The 14,210-nt window shown below is 40.5% G+C and overlaps 1 protein-coding gene across 7 annotated transcripts in view; it reads left to right on the top strand.

The window, feature by feature from the left end:
* The first annotated feature begins 101 nt into the window (after window positions 1–101).
* Window positions 102–14,210, top strand: part of CPEB3 (cytoplasmic polyadenylation element binding protein 3) — an 82,215-nt gene continuing 68,106 nt past the window's right edge. For 4 of the 7 annotated variants that reach the window (XM_033065644.1, XM_033065643.2, XM_033065638.1 and 1 more), the window contains exons 1-2: window positions 102–208; window positions 8,161–9,071. In XM_033065644.1, coding sequence (XP_032921535.1) covers window positions 151–208; window positions 8,161–9,071 — 969 coding nt within the window. In that variant the 5' untranslated portion in view covers window positions 102–150. The other 3 variants (XM_033065642.1, XM_033065641.2, XM_033065640.1) reach the window with 3 other exon arrangements.

The raw sequence follows: 14,210 nt of genomic DNA, 5'->3' as shown, positions 1-14,210 counted from the left end.
GCAGAGCGCGAGCCCGTGCCCGCAGCGCCGGGAGCGCCGGGAGCTGTAGTCCTGCCGTAGTCCCGCCGCAGTCCTGCCGCCGCTGGGAGCTGTAGTCCCGCCGCCGGCGCGGGTTTAAAGGTCCGGCGGGGCGCTCCCCCTGCCCTGCCCATGTCTCTGCTCGCCGCCGCTGTCGCGCAGTCGCTGCCCGGCTCCGCGCGCGGGGCAGGTACGGGAGCGCGGCGGGGTGGCCGAGCGGGGTCTGCGGGGGGAAGGTCCGCGCCCGGCGGCTGCCGCCCCTCCTGCCGCCCTCCGCAGCCGGCCGGGACCCCTCAGGGATGGAGGGAGGAAGGAGGAAAGGAAAGAGGGAGAGGCTGGGCCGCCTGCTTTGCCCCGCTCCCGCTGGGACCCCCTCGGGCAGGAGCATCTCCCGTTCCCTGCCCTGCCTAACAGGTGCAGGCGGCCGCCCCTGCCTGGCCGCCGGGCCCCGGGAGCTGCCCTCAGGGCGGAGGGGAGCCTGCCAGCTGCCAGCCCCGGCCGCGCTGCCCACAGGGGCGGTGGCTGGAACGGCGGAAAGGAAATTAATCCGTTTCAGTGGTGGTGCTGTCGGTGACAAGGACAAGCGCCCTTGTAAGTGGCACTTGGTGCTCCGTGAAGGCCCGGTGACCATTGGCTTCTGTGGGCAAGTGGGGTGAGGGATGGCACGGCCGGTGGTAATGGCAACGCTCTCTTTTGTGTTTGTTGGCGTGCTTCCAAATGGGAAGAAGTCCTTCTAAGGTGCTTTTAAAATTCGTTGTATGTTCAGAAGTCAACTTAGAGCGTCACAATCTGAAAAACTGGAAATTTGGAAGCTGAAGAGCCTTTATAGACCAAAAGGGGGGATGGTATCTGGAAAGAAGTTGCCTTTGCAATTATCTCCACCGTGGGTGTTTGTCTCTTGCCTTCACGTCATGCTCCCAAAGCAAAGGCAGAAGTCTCTTTTTCAGAGGCTGTTGTGACATGACGGATTCTTGGAAAGATTAGTCAGTAAAAATCAACTTTTAATTTTCCTTTTCTGGAAAGAATAGCTTTTATATTAAGTTTTGCTATATGAAACTAGTCCCTGTACCTTAGGTAAATTACACTGCAGTTGCTGTTCGAGACTGTAATTTACAGGGCCAAGCCCAGGGTGCAACTGTGCAGCTGCATCAACCTATGGTTATTCTTGGCTGAGATCAAGCTGTTGCATGTACATGACAACAGAACTCAGGTGGAATAGGAGGGTGAGTTTAGGGAATATACTGATTCTTTACCTGTTCTGCCTTAGCTAGGGACAAATCAATCTGGTTTTGAGAGTCAAAGTGTTGTCAAAATGTGTGTAAAACACCTGGGCTTGGACTTGTAAGCAGTATTATATGCATAATAGGAAGGGTGTTGTTTATTTTCTAATTGCTACAAATATCATAAAGAGCAATGCTGAAGTATTTACAGTGAAGTAAATGTTCCTTATAGAAGGTATAGAAACAGACAGGAAGAAGACATTGACATCCTGTCCCAGAAAATTTATTACTTATTCTTGGGACCATAAAGCTGAGTGTTGCTACCACTGCTGAGGAGTGTTGGAGGTACAGTGGCCTGAGTAAACCACATGGGGATGACCTCCTGGAAGAGATCCTAAAACACACTGTCCCAATTACAGCTGTCCGTGGCATGTAAGAGTAATATTGGATATCAAGAGTTTCTGGTTCCTATTCTTGGTCTCAACTAAGCTCATTGTCTATTGGCCAGAACGTTGAGCAGCTAGGCTAGCCTAGCTTAGGTTTTTTATATTTATTCTCAAGTGTTACAAATGGAAATAGGGAAGCTGGTTTTATTTCTAGGAGTATGTGGTTTGTGCAGTTTCTGTATTTTTGTTTGGAGTTGAAAGGATATGCTGGTTGCCTGCCATTTATGATAAAGGTCATAGTGGCTAATAATAGCTGTGAAGAATATTTACCTGAAGAAATGGAACCAGAACCCAGGATCACTTGGTACCATTTGAGGCTAAGGAACTGTCTGTGACAAAGGTGGCTGCTTTGCTCTACCACTGGCACAGGAAGGTATGCCAAGAATGGACTGACAAAACTTGAATATCAGGTCAAATAGTGAACACTTGGTAGTGAACACGCTCTTTTAAATTCCAATTTTTTTCCAATCATGAAAAATAGAAACATAATAGGATACATAAAAGTGTAGTTGGACAAGCTTTAGTGGTTTTAAACTGAAAGATGATAGATTGAGCATAAGGAACAAATGTTTTACGGTGAGGATGGTAAAGCACTGGCATAGGTCATTCAGAGAGAGGGTGGATTCCCTAGAAACATTTAAGGTCAGGTTAAGCAACCTGATCTGGGTGAAGATCCCTACTCATTGCAGGGAAGTTGGACTAGAGGAGCTTTAAAGGTCCCTTACAAAGCCTTCTATAATGGCAGAGCCCTTAACATCCCATAAATAGCTTAAATATTCTGAAATACAAAAACCAGTTTGTGGAAACTGTTGGACAGCTTGGGATATATGTTCTTTGTCTGTTCTTTCCAGAATCAAATTGTGATCCTAAAATACATATGTAACCAACTGGTTTTAAATTTGTAAAAAATCACTTTCTTACTCCCAGACAGAGCAAGAGTTGTCATTTTATCCTTCTCTATTCTCCTTAACAAGACTGAATATGCAGCTGCTCTATTCAAATGCTTGCTTTATTCTCCCATACAATCTCTTCCTTCACTCTTCCTCATCCCCCTTTTCTCTTAATTTTCTTTCCACTTTTTGCTCTTTATGCTTCCTTCTCTGCATTGGCAATTTCCACTCTAAATCTCTAAAATGCCACTTGCATTTTTTTTTTTCATTTTTAAACTATTGCTTCCTATATCATCCTTTAATAGATCCTTCTTTGTTTCTTCCTCCCATTTCTCTGATGTTCACTGCACTCTGCCTCACTGTCATCTCTTACCTGCACCTGGCAGTGAGTGGCTACATTTGAGCTGAGAGAACTCTCCTGGGAGCAGGCTCTGTTTGGCCAGCGCAGAGTGAGGGAAAGTGGCTGCTCTTCCTGGAGCTTTGCCAGAGCTCAGCTCCCAGACACTGACTGGAGGTAGCAGCCATTTTAAGTAAATTAAGTAAAACTGTGCATTTGAAGGCAAGTACAGAACTTAATGAAATGAAAATTGCCAAAAGCAATATCAGTTATTTAGGGCTTAAAAATGAGCCCTAAAACTGGCTATTGGATTTACTGCAAAATATCAACTTTTAAAAATAATAAATGGTTTGATAAAAAAATTATACAGATTTTAGCTTAATAAAGAAGTTGACAAACAATTAGTGAAAGAATTACATGGAGATAGATTAAATATATATGTATTTATGACTATTTCAGTGAGGCCTGAAAAAGAGGAAAAGAGGACAGATACTGAAGGAGCTGTACCTTAATATGGTTCTTCTGACCTGGCAGTATTCAAACAGTGGAAATTATTCACTATTTACAACAAAGCTAAGTAACCCAGCAATATAGGAGTATTCTGTTTCAGGAAATCTAAATGTTAACTGCTATGATAGCAATATGTAAAATTGAATTGCAAGATCAGTTAGATTTTTCATCTACTTGGTTCCATTTTTTAAAAGATAAGTAGCCCTCAAAAAGTCTAAAGTGAAACTAACCTAAGTTGGAAAATGTGTTTCTACAATAAAACTTTGGTTTTTTTCAGTACCATAATACCTCATCTTAACCTTCAAACTAGTTGGAATAGTCACTTTCTGTCAAAAAGACTAGCATGGTTTGTTAGTCACAGGAGGCTTAAAGAGGCTTAAATTGCTTCATAATGAATTGCTTAAAATAAAAATATACTTCATACTGTGTTAATTGAATTGGCTTGGCTTATTTGGGCCTTTCTTACATTTGTTTGTTTGGAACTGGCCCAGGTCAAGTAATTCATATACCAGATTGAATTAAGTTCTTGTGTTCTGATTCAGCTGTCATGACTATTTTTTAACTTCCAGTTATGAGGGAGTTGGTTGCTAGAAACAAACAACAAAAATTGTTTTCCTTTAGTGGCTAGTTGATCAAAAACTGTTTTTACATCTTGATTGTCTTTGGTTCTGGAGTGCTTTTCCTTATCCTAATGATTGATCTATCAAGTGAAACTCTCTCCTGGGAAGAGCTGACAGAAACAGTGCAGTCCCTTGCATGTGAATCCTCAAATCTTCTGAAAAGCAATAACTACAGGTAAATAGGGACATTAAGGAGGGGCATAGAATGCCTAGAGCCAGCCCTGTGAGAGGTGGGATAGTTCATAAAATTGAGTATTTTCAATTGCTGTAAGAAAGAAGTTTTGCTGCCTTTAATGATTCAGAGTAGCACAAACAGGTTAGAGCAAGTGTTGAGAAACTCTTAATTACAGCGTTGATTTAGGGCAGGCAGACCATACAGTCCAACATAAACAGAGTGCAGAAAGCAGAGACATAAGTGTTAGAACAACTCACTTTCAACTGCTTTAATTTATCTTTCTCAGCTTTAGTCATCTCTCTTTCACACACAAAGCTATGCATATTTCATCCTTGGAAAATCAGCCTGCACTTTTATTAAACTCTGTTTTTTTCACACTTCTGATTTCAATTATGTATTTCCTTATGAGCATTACTGTTTGGTCTGAATAATTAGTATTATGAATTGCCCAGAATAAACACGCAGAATAATTCATGGTCTAGTGGAAAACAGAACACCAAGTGCCAGTGAATGAAATTCTGAAAATTTTACCTGACCTACATTAATGATCACAATATTAATATCTTGTGAGAGAAACTCCTCTCAGGCTGTGTATTGATGTGGAGGCTGGAGATATGTAGATGGTGGGCAGTGAAAGGGAGGGAGGTCAAGTGTGGTGCCACTATGTATAGAATAGATGGAATGTTAAATAGTAACATTCACACCTTGATTTTCTTCAGAGCAGCTTTTTTTTTTTTTTTGGTAGAATTTTCAGTGTAGTAACAACTCAGTAATGAAAAAGTTGTAACTTGAAAACTGGAAACTATTCAAATAGTACGACTTTTCACCTATGTACTGATTTTGATTTGTTTTTAAATTTTCATACTTGACCTATTTGTGTTTGAGTTCCAGAATATATTTAGAAATTATATTATGACACGTGATCTTTTAATATATTCTTCAGCTAAGTAAGTGGCACAATCTCCTTTGTAATAGATGTAAATTTTATATCTGTTATGAGCTTATAACTAATTTCTTATGCTAGGAGTTTGTAAGGGAAGTTTGGAAATACAGGAACTATTCCTTTGTCTAGCAGTTATTCTGGATAAGTGGCTATTTGATCTGGACTTCTAAATCAAACCATTTAAAAGCTCATATTTAGTTACTCACTTTCAGCTCAGTCTGACAATATTTCCTCACAGCTGATGATTCAGATTGCAGCTGTTTTCCCTGGGAAGAGGGAGTGTGCTCCTTTTTTTCCTTTCGAGCTCTCTTCCTTTCAGGAAGCAGCAGTGAAATGCTGTCTGTAGGTAAGACTTCAAGCCCCATGATTCCTTGGGGAGAGCATGCGCTGATAGCTTCCAGTTGTCAAAGTGCTCTTGCCAGACTGGTCGACTATTTGTCATATACCAAACCCGAACGAAGAAAATAAATATACTATCCTTTTATTGATCTTAAAATACAGAAAATCCAAAGGTAACTGTTCCTTAAACATTTCTGTGTTGGCTGCGTGGGTTTCTGCATGCAAATGGAGCTGGTATTGCTATGGGGATATAGATTTCCTGTATTGGATTGTAAATTTGTACAAATACTTACACCAGCAAATAATCAAGAGTACTGCATACTAGTCCAACATTAGACATTGGCTGGCCTGTCTTTCAAAGTCATTTATTAACCAGTATCTTTTAATTTGGGCTGGCTTCATTCATTAAAGGAAGGTCTTGACCTTGACAAGAGGGTTGAACTGTGCAGTGATTTTTGCCTTTAAGAAGCAATATGGAAGGGAATATGAATCACAGTCCTTAGGATAAAGTTCAAAACCAGCTAGCTAAGTCAAGGTACACATTTGAAGCAACTGCTGTACTAGCCACTATAGATAACCTGGTGACTAACTAATTTAAATATAACTTTACTGACGACAGAATTTTAACATTTCAGCTGCTGTGTGTTTCTAAATGTATTTTTGTGCTGATAGCTCAGATCCAGGGGAGAGGGATACATATAATCCTTTTCTGCCTCTGATGTGGAGTCATCAGTAGTTTTATGTAGCCTTAGGAGTAATGGTGATGTGGGTAGAAGTGAAGCTAATGGAAAGCTACACAGACAGAGCTTGGTATATTGTGGTTTACTGCAGTATTGCTTTAAAATGCCTTGCAAGGTTTTCTGCACTCCCAGCAGCAGCAGCAACGCTGCCTGGAACAGATGCAATGGTTTACCCTGTCCTTAGGAGATTAATGTTGTCTCACTGCATGGTCTGCTCAGGAAGCCTTGCTGCTCGCTTTACATATTGAGCTGGTAAATCAGGGGGAGCATAAGCAGTAATTTACTAGATACCAGAAACCTCTCCTGACATTGATTTTAACTAAAATGTGTGTGCATGCCTCAGAAGATATTTAAAGGAAAGAACAAAAAAACGTAAGATACACCTGGACCATCTGATGTCAGAAAGGACAGTGTTGGCAGTTTCACACTTTGCCACCTTTCTTAAACAGTTAATTGATTTGGTTTTACATTGTTACATTACAAAAACAATCCTAATACAGTCAGGCATGTAAATGTCATATGATTAACGCAATAGCAATGCGGTCAGGTATTCAGCGATGGCCGTCTTTGACATAGTTACTCAGTTAAAATAAGTGATTTGGCGCTAATTTAAAATACTTTTGAGATTTAGAATGATCTCCTCAATTGACTAAAAGCCTGCAAAATGTGGAGGCTCCTGTTGTGATTTCATACAATTGCTGTTCATTAATGTCTGTATTATATTAGTACTATCGGGTCTCAAAATAATAATGAAATTATATGATCTCTGTTTCATCTGAAGCACCTTTTCTAGCAAATATAAACCTCAACCATTCTGCATACATTTCCTTTCTAAAGTTTTAACTTACGTATTGATTTAGCAAATAATTTGCATCCCTAAGCTTTGTCTTGTGCATATAAAGATGGTTTTTAATGTGCAGCATGTCTATATTGTAAATTTTTCGATTTTCCCTGGGTTTATATTTAATCTGAAAGCATCGGAAAGATCATAGTCTAATAATACCTCCCCGGTCTGCTGATTTTGACCTTAGGTTTTTCTAATGGACAAATCACCGATGATTTCATATGTATGTGTATAAATAGAGCGAGTAGACAGCTATACCTTCAAGCAAAGGACTGCTTTGATGTAAAATAGCGTTTTACGCGGAGAGATCGTAAGGTCACCGAAGGCAAACGTAGCAGCCTTGGGTGGCTTTGTAGCGCAGTGTCTCCGCCCCGGCCCCCTCCCGGCCGTGCCATCGCCGGCGCTGCCCGGAGCCGGCGCGGGCTGGGGCAGGGAGCGGGCAGGAAGCGATTGTGCAGCGCGGAGCCGCTCCCGTGGCAGCGCACTCCCTGCGCGCCTCCGCTCTGATAAACCTCAATCACTGCCAGCTTGCTTGTTAATTAAGGAAAATCGGCACCCGGCTCCTTTAAAGGTCCCCTAATAGAAAAAGGGGGTGGAGAAGAGCGAAGACTGGTGTCTTTTTAACCTTGCTGAAGGACGCAGCAGTATTTATTGACGTATGCAAATAACCAGGGGGAGGAGGTGGAGGAGGAGGGTGCTTGGAAAAACAGGAACCAGAATCAGTTTCTCATTGCAGGGTGAGAGCTCTGAGTTCCGGTGTAAGAGAAAAGAGACGTGGCGAAATTGCTGTATATCTCTGCCCTATAAGCACATCTCTCATTTAGACTGAAGGGAAACAGGCATCAAAAAGGGTGAAGCATCTTAAAAAATATTTTAAAGGCAATCTAGCACGATCAAAGGTTACATATTCCTAAATGGGGGAGGGGGAAGATTACGGGTTTGCCTTGCAATATGCTGTAGCATAGTACTAGCAATAGGACGAGATTTTTGGCTGGCAAATGATTAAAACAGACTGGCTCGTGGTATGAATGACAATGTTAATAATCTGTCTTTGTGGTTTTTTCCCCTACTGTTTCAGCTGCGCAAACCATGCAGGATGATTTACTGATGGACAAAAGCAAAGCCCAGCCCCAGCAGCAGCGGCAGCAGCAGCAGCAGCAAGATCCAAACTCAGCAGAAGCCCCCTCTACGCCCATCTCGTCGGAGACACCCAAACCAGAAGACAACAGTTCAGTGACTAGTATCGGCACATCGGCTCCCTCCCAAAATAGCAAGGAGAAGATGCAGATGGAGTCTCCCATTTTGCCTGGCTTGAGCTTTCACCAGCCTCAACAAGAACCTGCAGCCGGCACCTCCTTGTCTCCCTCGTTTGGCAGCACCTGGTCTACAGGGACCACAAACACGGTGGATGATAGCTTTTTCCAAGGGATTACTCCAGTCAATGGGACAATGCTTTTCCAGAATTTTCCACACCATGTCAACCCTGTATTTGGTGGCACTTTCTCACCTCAGATTGGCCTAGCTCAGACTCAACACCACCAACATCAGCAGCAGCAGCAGCAAGCTCAGCAGCAGCAGCAGCAGCGGAGGTCACCTGTGAGTCCTAATCAGGCACCTTTTGCCCAGAGAAATGCTGCTTACAGCCATCAGCCCATCATGACCAGCAAACCGTCTTCCTCCTCTGCCTCTTCTTCTTCCTCCTCCAGCTGGAATAACCACCAAAATGCGGCTTGGAGTACACCTTCCAACCCTTGGGGTGGGCTGCAGGCTGGTAGGGACCCTCGAAGGGCAGTTGGAGTGGGGGTTGGCGTGGGAGTGGGAGTTGGCGTGCCCTCCCCCCTCAATCCCATTTCACCCCTTAAAAAACCCTTCTCCAGCAATGTCATTGCCCCTCCGAAGTTCCCACGGGCTGCACCCTTAACCCCCAAATCCTGGATGGAAGACAACGCGTTCAGGACGGACAATGGCAACAATCTGTTGCCTTTTCAGGTAAATGACTAGATGCACCTTCTGCATGATGACAGCTCTCACAATTTTGTATTTTTTCTAGGGCTGTGTTTCATGTTACTGTTCTGTCCGAGTGGCATTTCCATAACTCATATTTTCATCAAATAGTCACCTTACGTGAAGGAAATGGGGTTGAACCTAGGGAGTGCATCCACAACGATTTTCAATTCTAGCTTTTTGTTGTTGCTTTTTGCTCTTTTTTTAGCATCTGAAAGGTAGTAGCCTTCATGTAAAACAGGTTCGGCAGACTACGTTCCCTTGCTGCTGTATTAGATTTTTTTTTTTATATTCTCCCATATGTGAGAAAGCTGAGATGTTGAAATTGCTGGCTTCAGTTTTCTAACTGGGCTGTTAATTTTAACCAAAGGTGCTTCTTGACCTGAAATTCAGTTAATTATTTTATCACCATTGCAGTAACAAATTGTACTTGTGTTGTGGTGGGATTTAACAGGGAGTCTGTTTGCATAAGGCACCCATATGAAAAGCTGTGTACATCTAACACGAACACCCTGCTGTTATATTCACAGTGGACGTTTTGAATACATCTCGAGGCAGCGTGGGTGTGTATGGAAAGAGAGGCATATCTGTCTTTTCCAGTAAGGAAATGCCTAATACAATTGACATGATTTAGAAATGGCAGGGAGGTATTGTATAAAATAAACCATTTTATGCTGTTCAGAATATTTGCAGAGAAAAGAGACAATAGGACACGACCTTCAGAGCCATATTGCAATGGAGTCTATTTACTAGCTACATAGCTCTGAAATATTTAAAGCTGCAGTGCCCTTCACTGTTTTTTTTTTTTAAATCTATGACGACAAAGCAGATCAATTGCAGCTGAAACTGGGCCAAATGGAAGATTTGCAATTTTAATGCAGAATGAAACCTGTCATGGTGTGAAATCCATTTTAAGTTGAAAAAAAAGCAGAGCTTGCACTTGCAGTTATATCTGTACTAGGTGAAGTGAATCTCAGACTTTTTCTAGGTTAGCTGTTTCGGTGTCAGATGAGTCAAAAATTTCTGTTTTGAAATACAGGTAAATCATTCATAAATGCCTGCTCCTTAGGTAGTTGTTTTCTTAAGAAAGTATGACCTCTCAAACATCTTTAACTTATCCGTTTGGTAAGAATAGCATTTAGAAACAACGTTTAGTTTTAGAAACAGAGTGAAAAAAGAAATCAAGTGCACCTCCACCCCCATTATTTTAGGAGACTGTTGAAGTAAAATATATGCACTTTCCAGTCCTGTTCAAAGAGGACATCTTATAGTCAGCCCTGAAATTTCATTTTGCTGCTTCATTCTGTTTAAAGGGAGAGTTGCAATTTTTTTATTGGCTGCCCTAAATGAAGGTGGAGTGGCTTCTGGTGAGCTGCTGGTTAATGTCTCTGAAGCACTGAAGGCTGGAGGAAGATTACACTTTAGACACAATATGCCTGGTGTAAATAGGATGTTGCACAGAGCACAGCACCACAAAAAACTAATAGCTCCCAGTCATTTTTGAGGAGTGGGAAATGTGTTTCAATTTACAAGTATTCTTAATTGTCTACATGTTAGGCATTACAAATTTTGGTATATTTGAATTAGTAGTGAAAACAACAGTAAATGGTCTTATTTCTGTGGTTTGGTTAGTGAGATACATCTTTAATGAATACAGAACTTTATTATTGTGACTGTAAATTGTCACAAATTAAACTGGCAGATACTTACTCATCACGAGGAGAAAAAAATAGCTAACTGCTTTTAAAGAAAAGCTCTTTTGATTTTGAAATTAAGGTTTAAAAAAATCCCTCAAGTATTAGCCAGTACATAAATTTGGAAACTTGTTTTCTTCTCTGTGAATTTAACCTGGTATTTTCATGTTCAACTGAAAGCAAATGCTTAGGCTATTCTCAGCACCAGCTGGTATAGCAGTCTGATTTCAGAGACTCAGAACACTTGTATTTTTTCTTCCCATTAGGATCCTTTTCTTTTTTTTTAATACAAACTGCTGAATTTTGCTTATTAAAAATTGTAATCCGGCTTACTGTTGATTGCTGTTGTACTTAACAAAATGCCAAAAACATCTTGAAACCATACTATTGGTAGGAGGCAATTGTTTAGTTACACTGAAAAAAAGGAAATTCAGTTTTGTCTAAGAGTTTAATCTTTGCTGCCAAGGTTCTGGTTGCCTTTATTTCTTCTTGCCCCCACCCCTAAATTGGGCAATATGTTGACACAGTAAGTTCTGCTTGTCAGCACTATCAAGTAGTTCTGGCAGGTTTATCCATTTGCTTCTGCCACCTCCATAACTGTGTGGTTTTGAGCTACTTTAGAAATACTTTCCAGTAAACTTTCTAGCAACACACTTATGCACATTAGCAGGTTCTTTGTGTTAACCTGTTACTCTATGTTAAGATTATGAGGCTTTCTAAGAAAGAGGAAAACTATTAATATGTTCACTGTTTGGAATAACATCAGGGAGAGCTATTTTGTAGTTCAGGTGTTTGCAGTGATCACAAGTTTTGATCAGAAAAGATCTGTAACTGAGATTTGTGTTCTGAGTAATATTTGAAGAAAGTTGATACTCAGCTATTGATATATCTTGTTCTAGGAAAAAAAGTCCAGTTTGAAAATGTTTCTCTTAAAACATTTATATAAAGCAATATGCTAGATATTTTCATCCCTTAATTTGAGTAATATTTTAGGGTATCTTATATGTCAAAACCAATTTGTGTCTGTCCCAAGGAGTTGTGCTGCAAAACATATCGGAAGATTTAAAATACCACTTTGTAGGAATTCTGCTGGTGTTTGCCTAGTGATTGGTGTGGAAAGGCCACTAAAATGCTTTGAAGGAGACTACATTCATATACTTACTGGGACAAATTGATTTCAATGTATAAAAAACAAAGGGACATACAAAGCTGACAGTTGAAAGGAAAAGAGAAGTAATCAGTCTGGAATGAAACATAATGTAGGAAGTAAGAGTTGGAGACGAGATCATGGGAACAGATGTGGAACTAGGCCAGATAGGAAATAGAAAAACATGGCCAGTTTGTTCTTCTGAATAGTCTTTGGCTTCTGAGTGGTTCAGGTGAAGGGTCTCTGGCTGTCCTGTGGCAAGCAGTCATGGTGTGCTATTATGTTAGGTGCTCCTCAGCTCTGGCTTTTGAAGCTGGCATTAACTGATTGTCCCTGGGACACCGTTCTCCCGGCAGTGGCTTAGTTCCATTTTCCAGCAGAGCTGGGCTTGTACAGAACTATTGTCATCTCCTGCTTCTGAGCTGCTCCCACTGTTCTAGTTCCCTTCACTTGTCTCAGGTAAATAGCGTATTTCTTTTGGCTTTTGGCCAATGTGAAGATATTGGGACGCAGCTTGTGGGGTTAGGAGGATTGATAGTGCCTGAAATAGATCCTTGGAGGCAAGGATCAGAAATTCTCTTTGCAGGGAAGACAGAGAAGGAATTAAATGTTTGCAGACCGGTATCTAATTAAGTATGTCTACCTTGTGGATTTTTAATTATAGCAACACTGTAACAATTTTCCAGAACTGTGCTAAGTTCCACAGTTTACAAGTGATGTTCTTTAGAAACAAAAAATGCATTGCAGTTTGTGCTCTGAAGATTCTGGCATGCATCAAACCGTTATTGGCAGCTTCACTGATAAATATTTCTCTAGCAGAAATAAATAAGGTGGTGTTTATTGCGTATAAAGATAGTGTTAACATGCTATCTTTTGCAGGGATACTGAGAAAGGGTTTTTGGGGAAGTGTTTTGGTTTGGTGTTTTTCTCCTCATTGTTTTTAATTAGAATTAGTCTGGACCAGATAAAACTATAAGCTAATTTTAGAAATTTTATATTCAATATTTCATATTTAAACAAAATGCCAATTCTAACATGCAGTGAGTTTGTGTTTAAATATAAGCATGTATTTATGTATAAATATAGAGTTCAAGTATTGGAACATTCACGAGTGTAACAAAGTTTTGTGTTTATGAGTAAAGGAGTTTTGCTGACAGATACACTCTGGTGACTGATCTTAAAGACCTTTTTTAAATCTGGAGGGTTTTTTCAGTCAGAAATAGTTGTATGCAACTATGTAATAGGTCTATTTAAAGATTAATTTTAAAACATTGTATTTCTTTAGTCTAAATTTGTCATTCTGGGCTCTAGCTTCGTGACAGTTTAGTCGATAACCACACTTAGTAGCGTTACTGTTACCTTAAACATTTTTTCTGAACTTGGTAGTCCAGTCTTCATTTTTCTTGCATGATGATGAACAACCTACAACTTTATGGACAAAAAGGGGAAAAAAAAGAGGAAAGTACCTAGATTTCTTACATGCTTCTGTTGGTACTATTAACTAGCATTGTTTGTAGCTGGATTCTGAACATTAAAATGTGAGAGCACGTATTGTGGTGTCTCAGTAGTCTTCCAGTGTAACAGGTACAATAACACATGATGTTCTAGCTAAGTAGTTAAGAAGAATTTTACAATTTTTTATTAGATTTTAAATTTTATTGAATTGTAAATATCTGCGTTTTCAAATAACTAAAATGTATTAACAGGAAAAAAAGCACATGGCTGCTTCATGTTCAAAGTATGATGATTGAGCACTAATTGCTTATTGATCAGAGTTTTGATTTGAAGTAACCAATCATAGTTAAGCTGTCAGAGTTAGTAGAGCAAAGGTCTGAGTTGAGTAAGCAGCTGATACTCTGATCAACTCGGTACATAGACAGGACTTCCGTAAAAACATTAAAGGTATTCATATGGATCAGTGCATCAATAATTCTGTCTTAAAAGATGTGATGAAGGGTTCATCTGCTTTTGGAAGGAACCATAGACGGGAAGGTGAAGGGCATGGAGTTCATTTTGCTATTTCCCTTCTTGGCTCATCTCTCCCAGTTTTCATCTTTTTGCCTAGACTGTTTTTGTGAATGGAATGTGAGAGGAAGAGAGACCTGGAAAAGTGGTGTCTTCAGGTTCCGGTGCTTTTCAAGGAAAAAAAAAAAAGAATTTGCTGAGTGAATGATGAATATTTCCATTTATTAGCAATTGGTGAAATAGCTCTACTTTCATTATTTCACTCAAGACCCATAGCAGACATATACTAAGGGGAAGCTAAAATATAGCACTGTTTAG

This window comes from Catharus ustulatus, chromosome 8 (assembly GCF_009819885.2).
Source record: "Catharus ustulatus isolate bCatUst1 chromosome 8, bCatUst1.pri.v2, whole genome shotgun sequence".
Lineage (NCBI taxonomy): Eukaryota > Metazoa > Chordata > Aves > Passeriformes > Turdidae > Catharus > Catharus ustulatus.
This window is presented reverse-complemented; position numbering and strand designations above follow the sequence as displayed.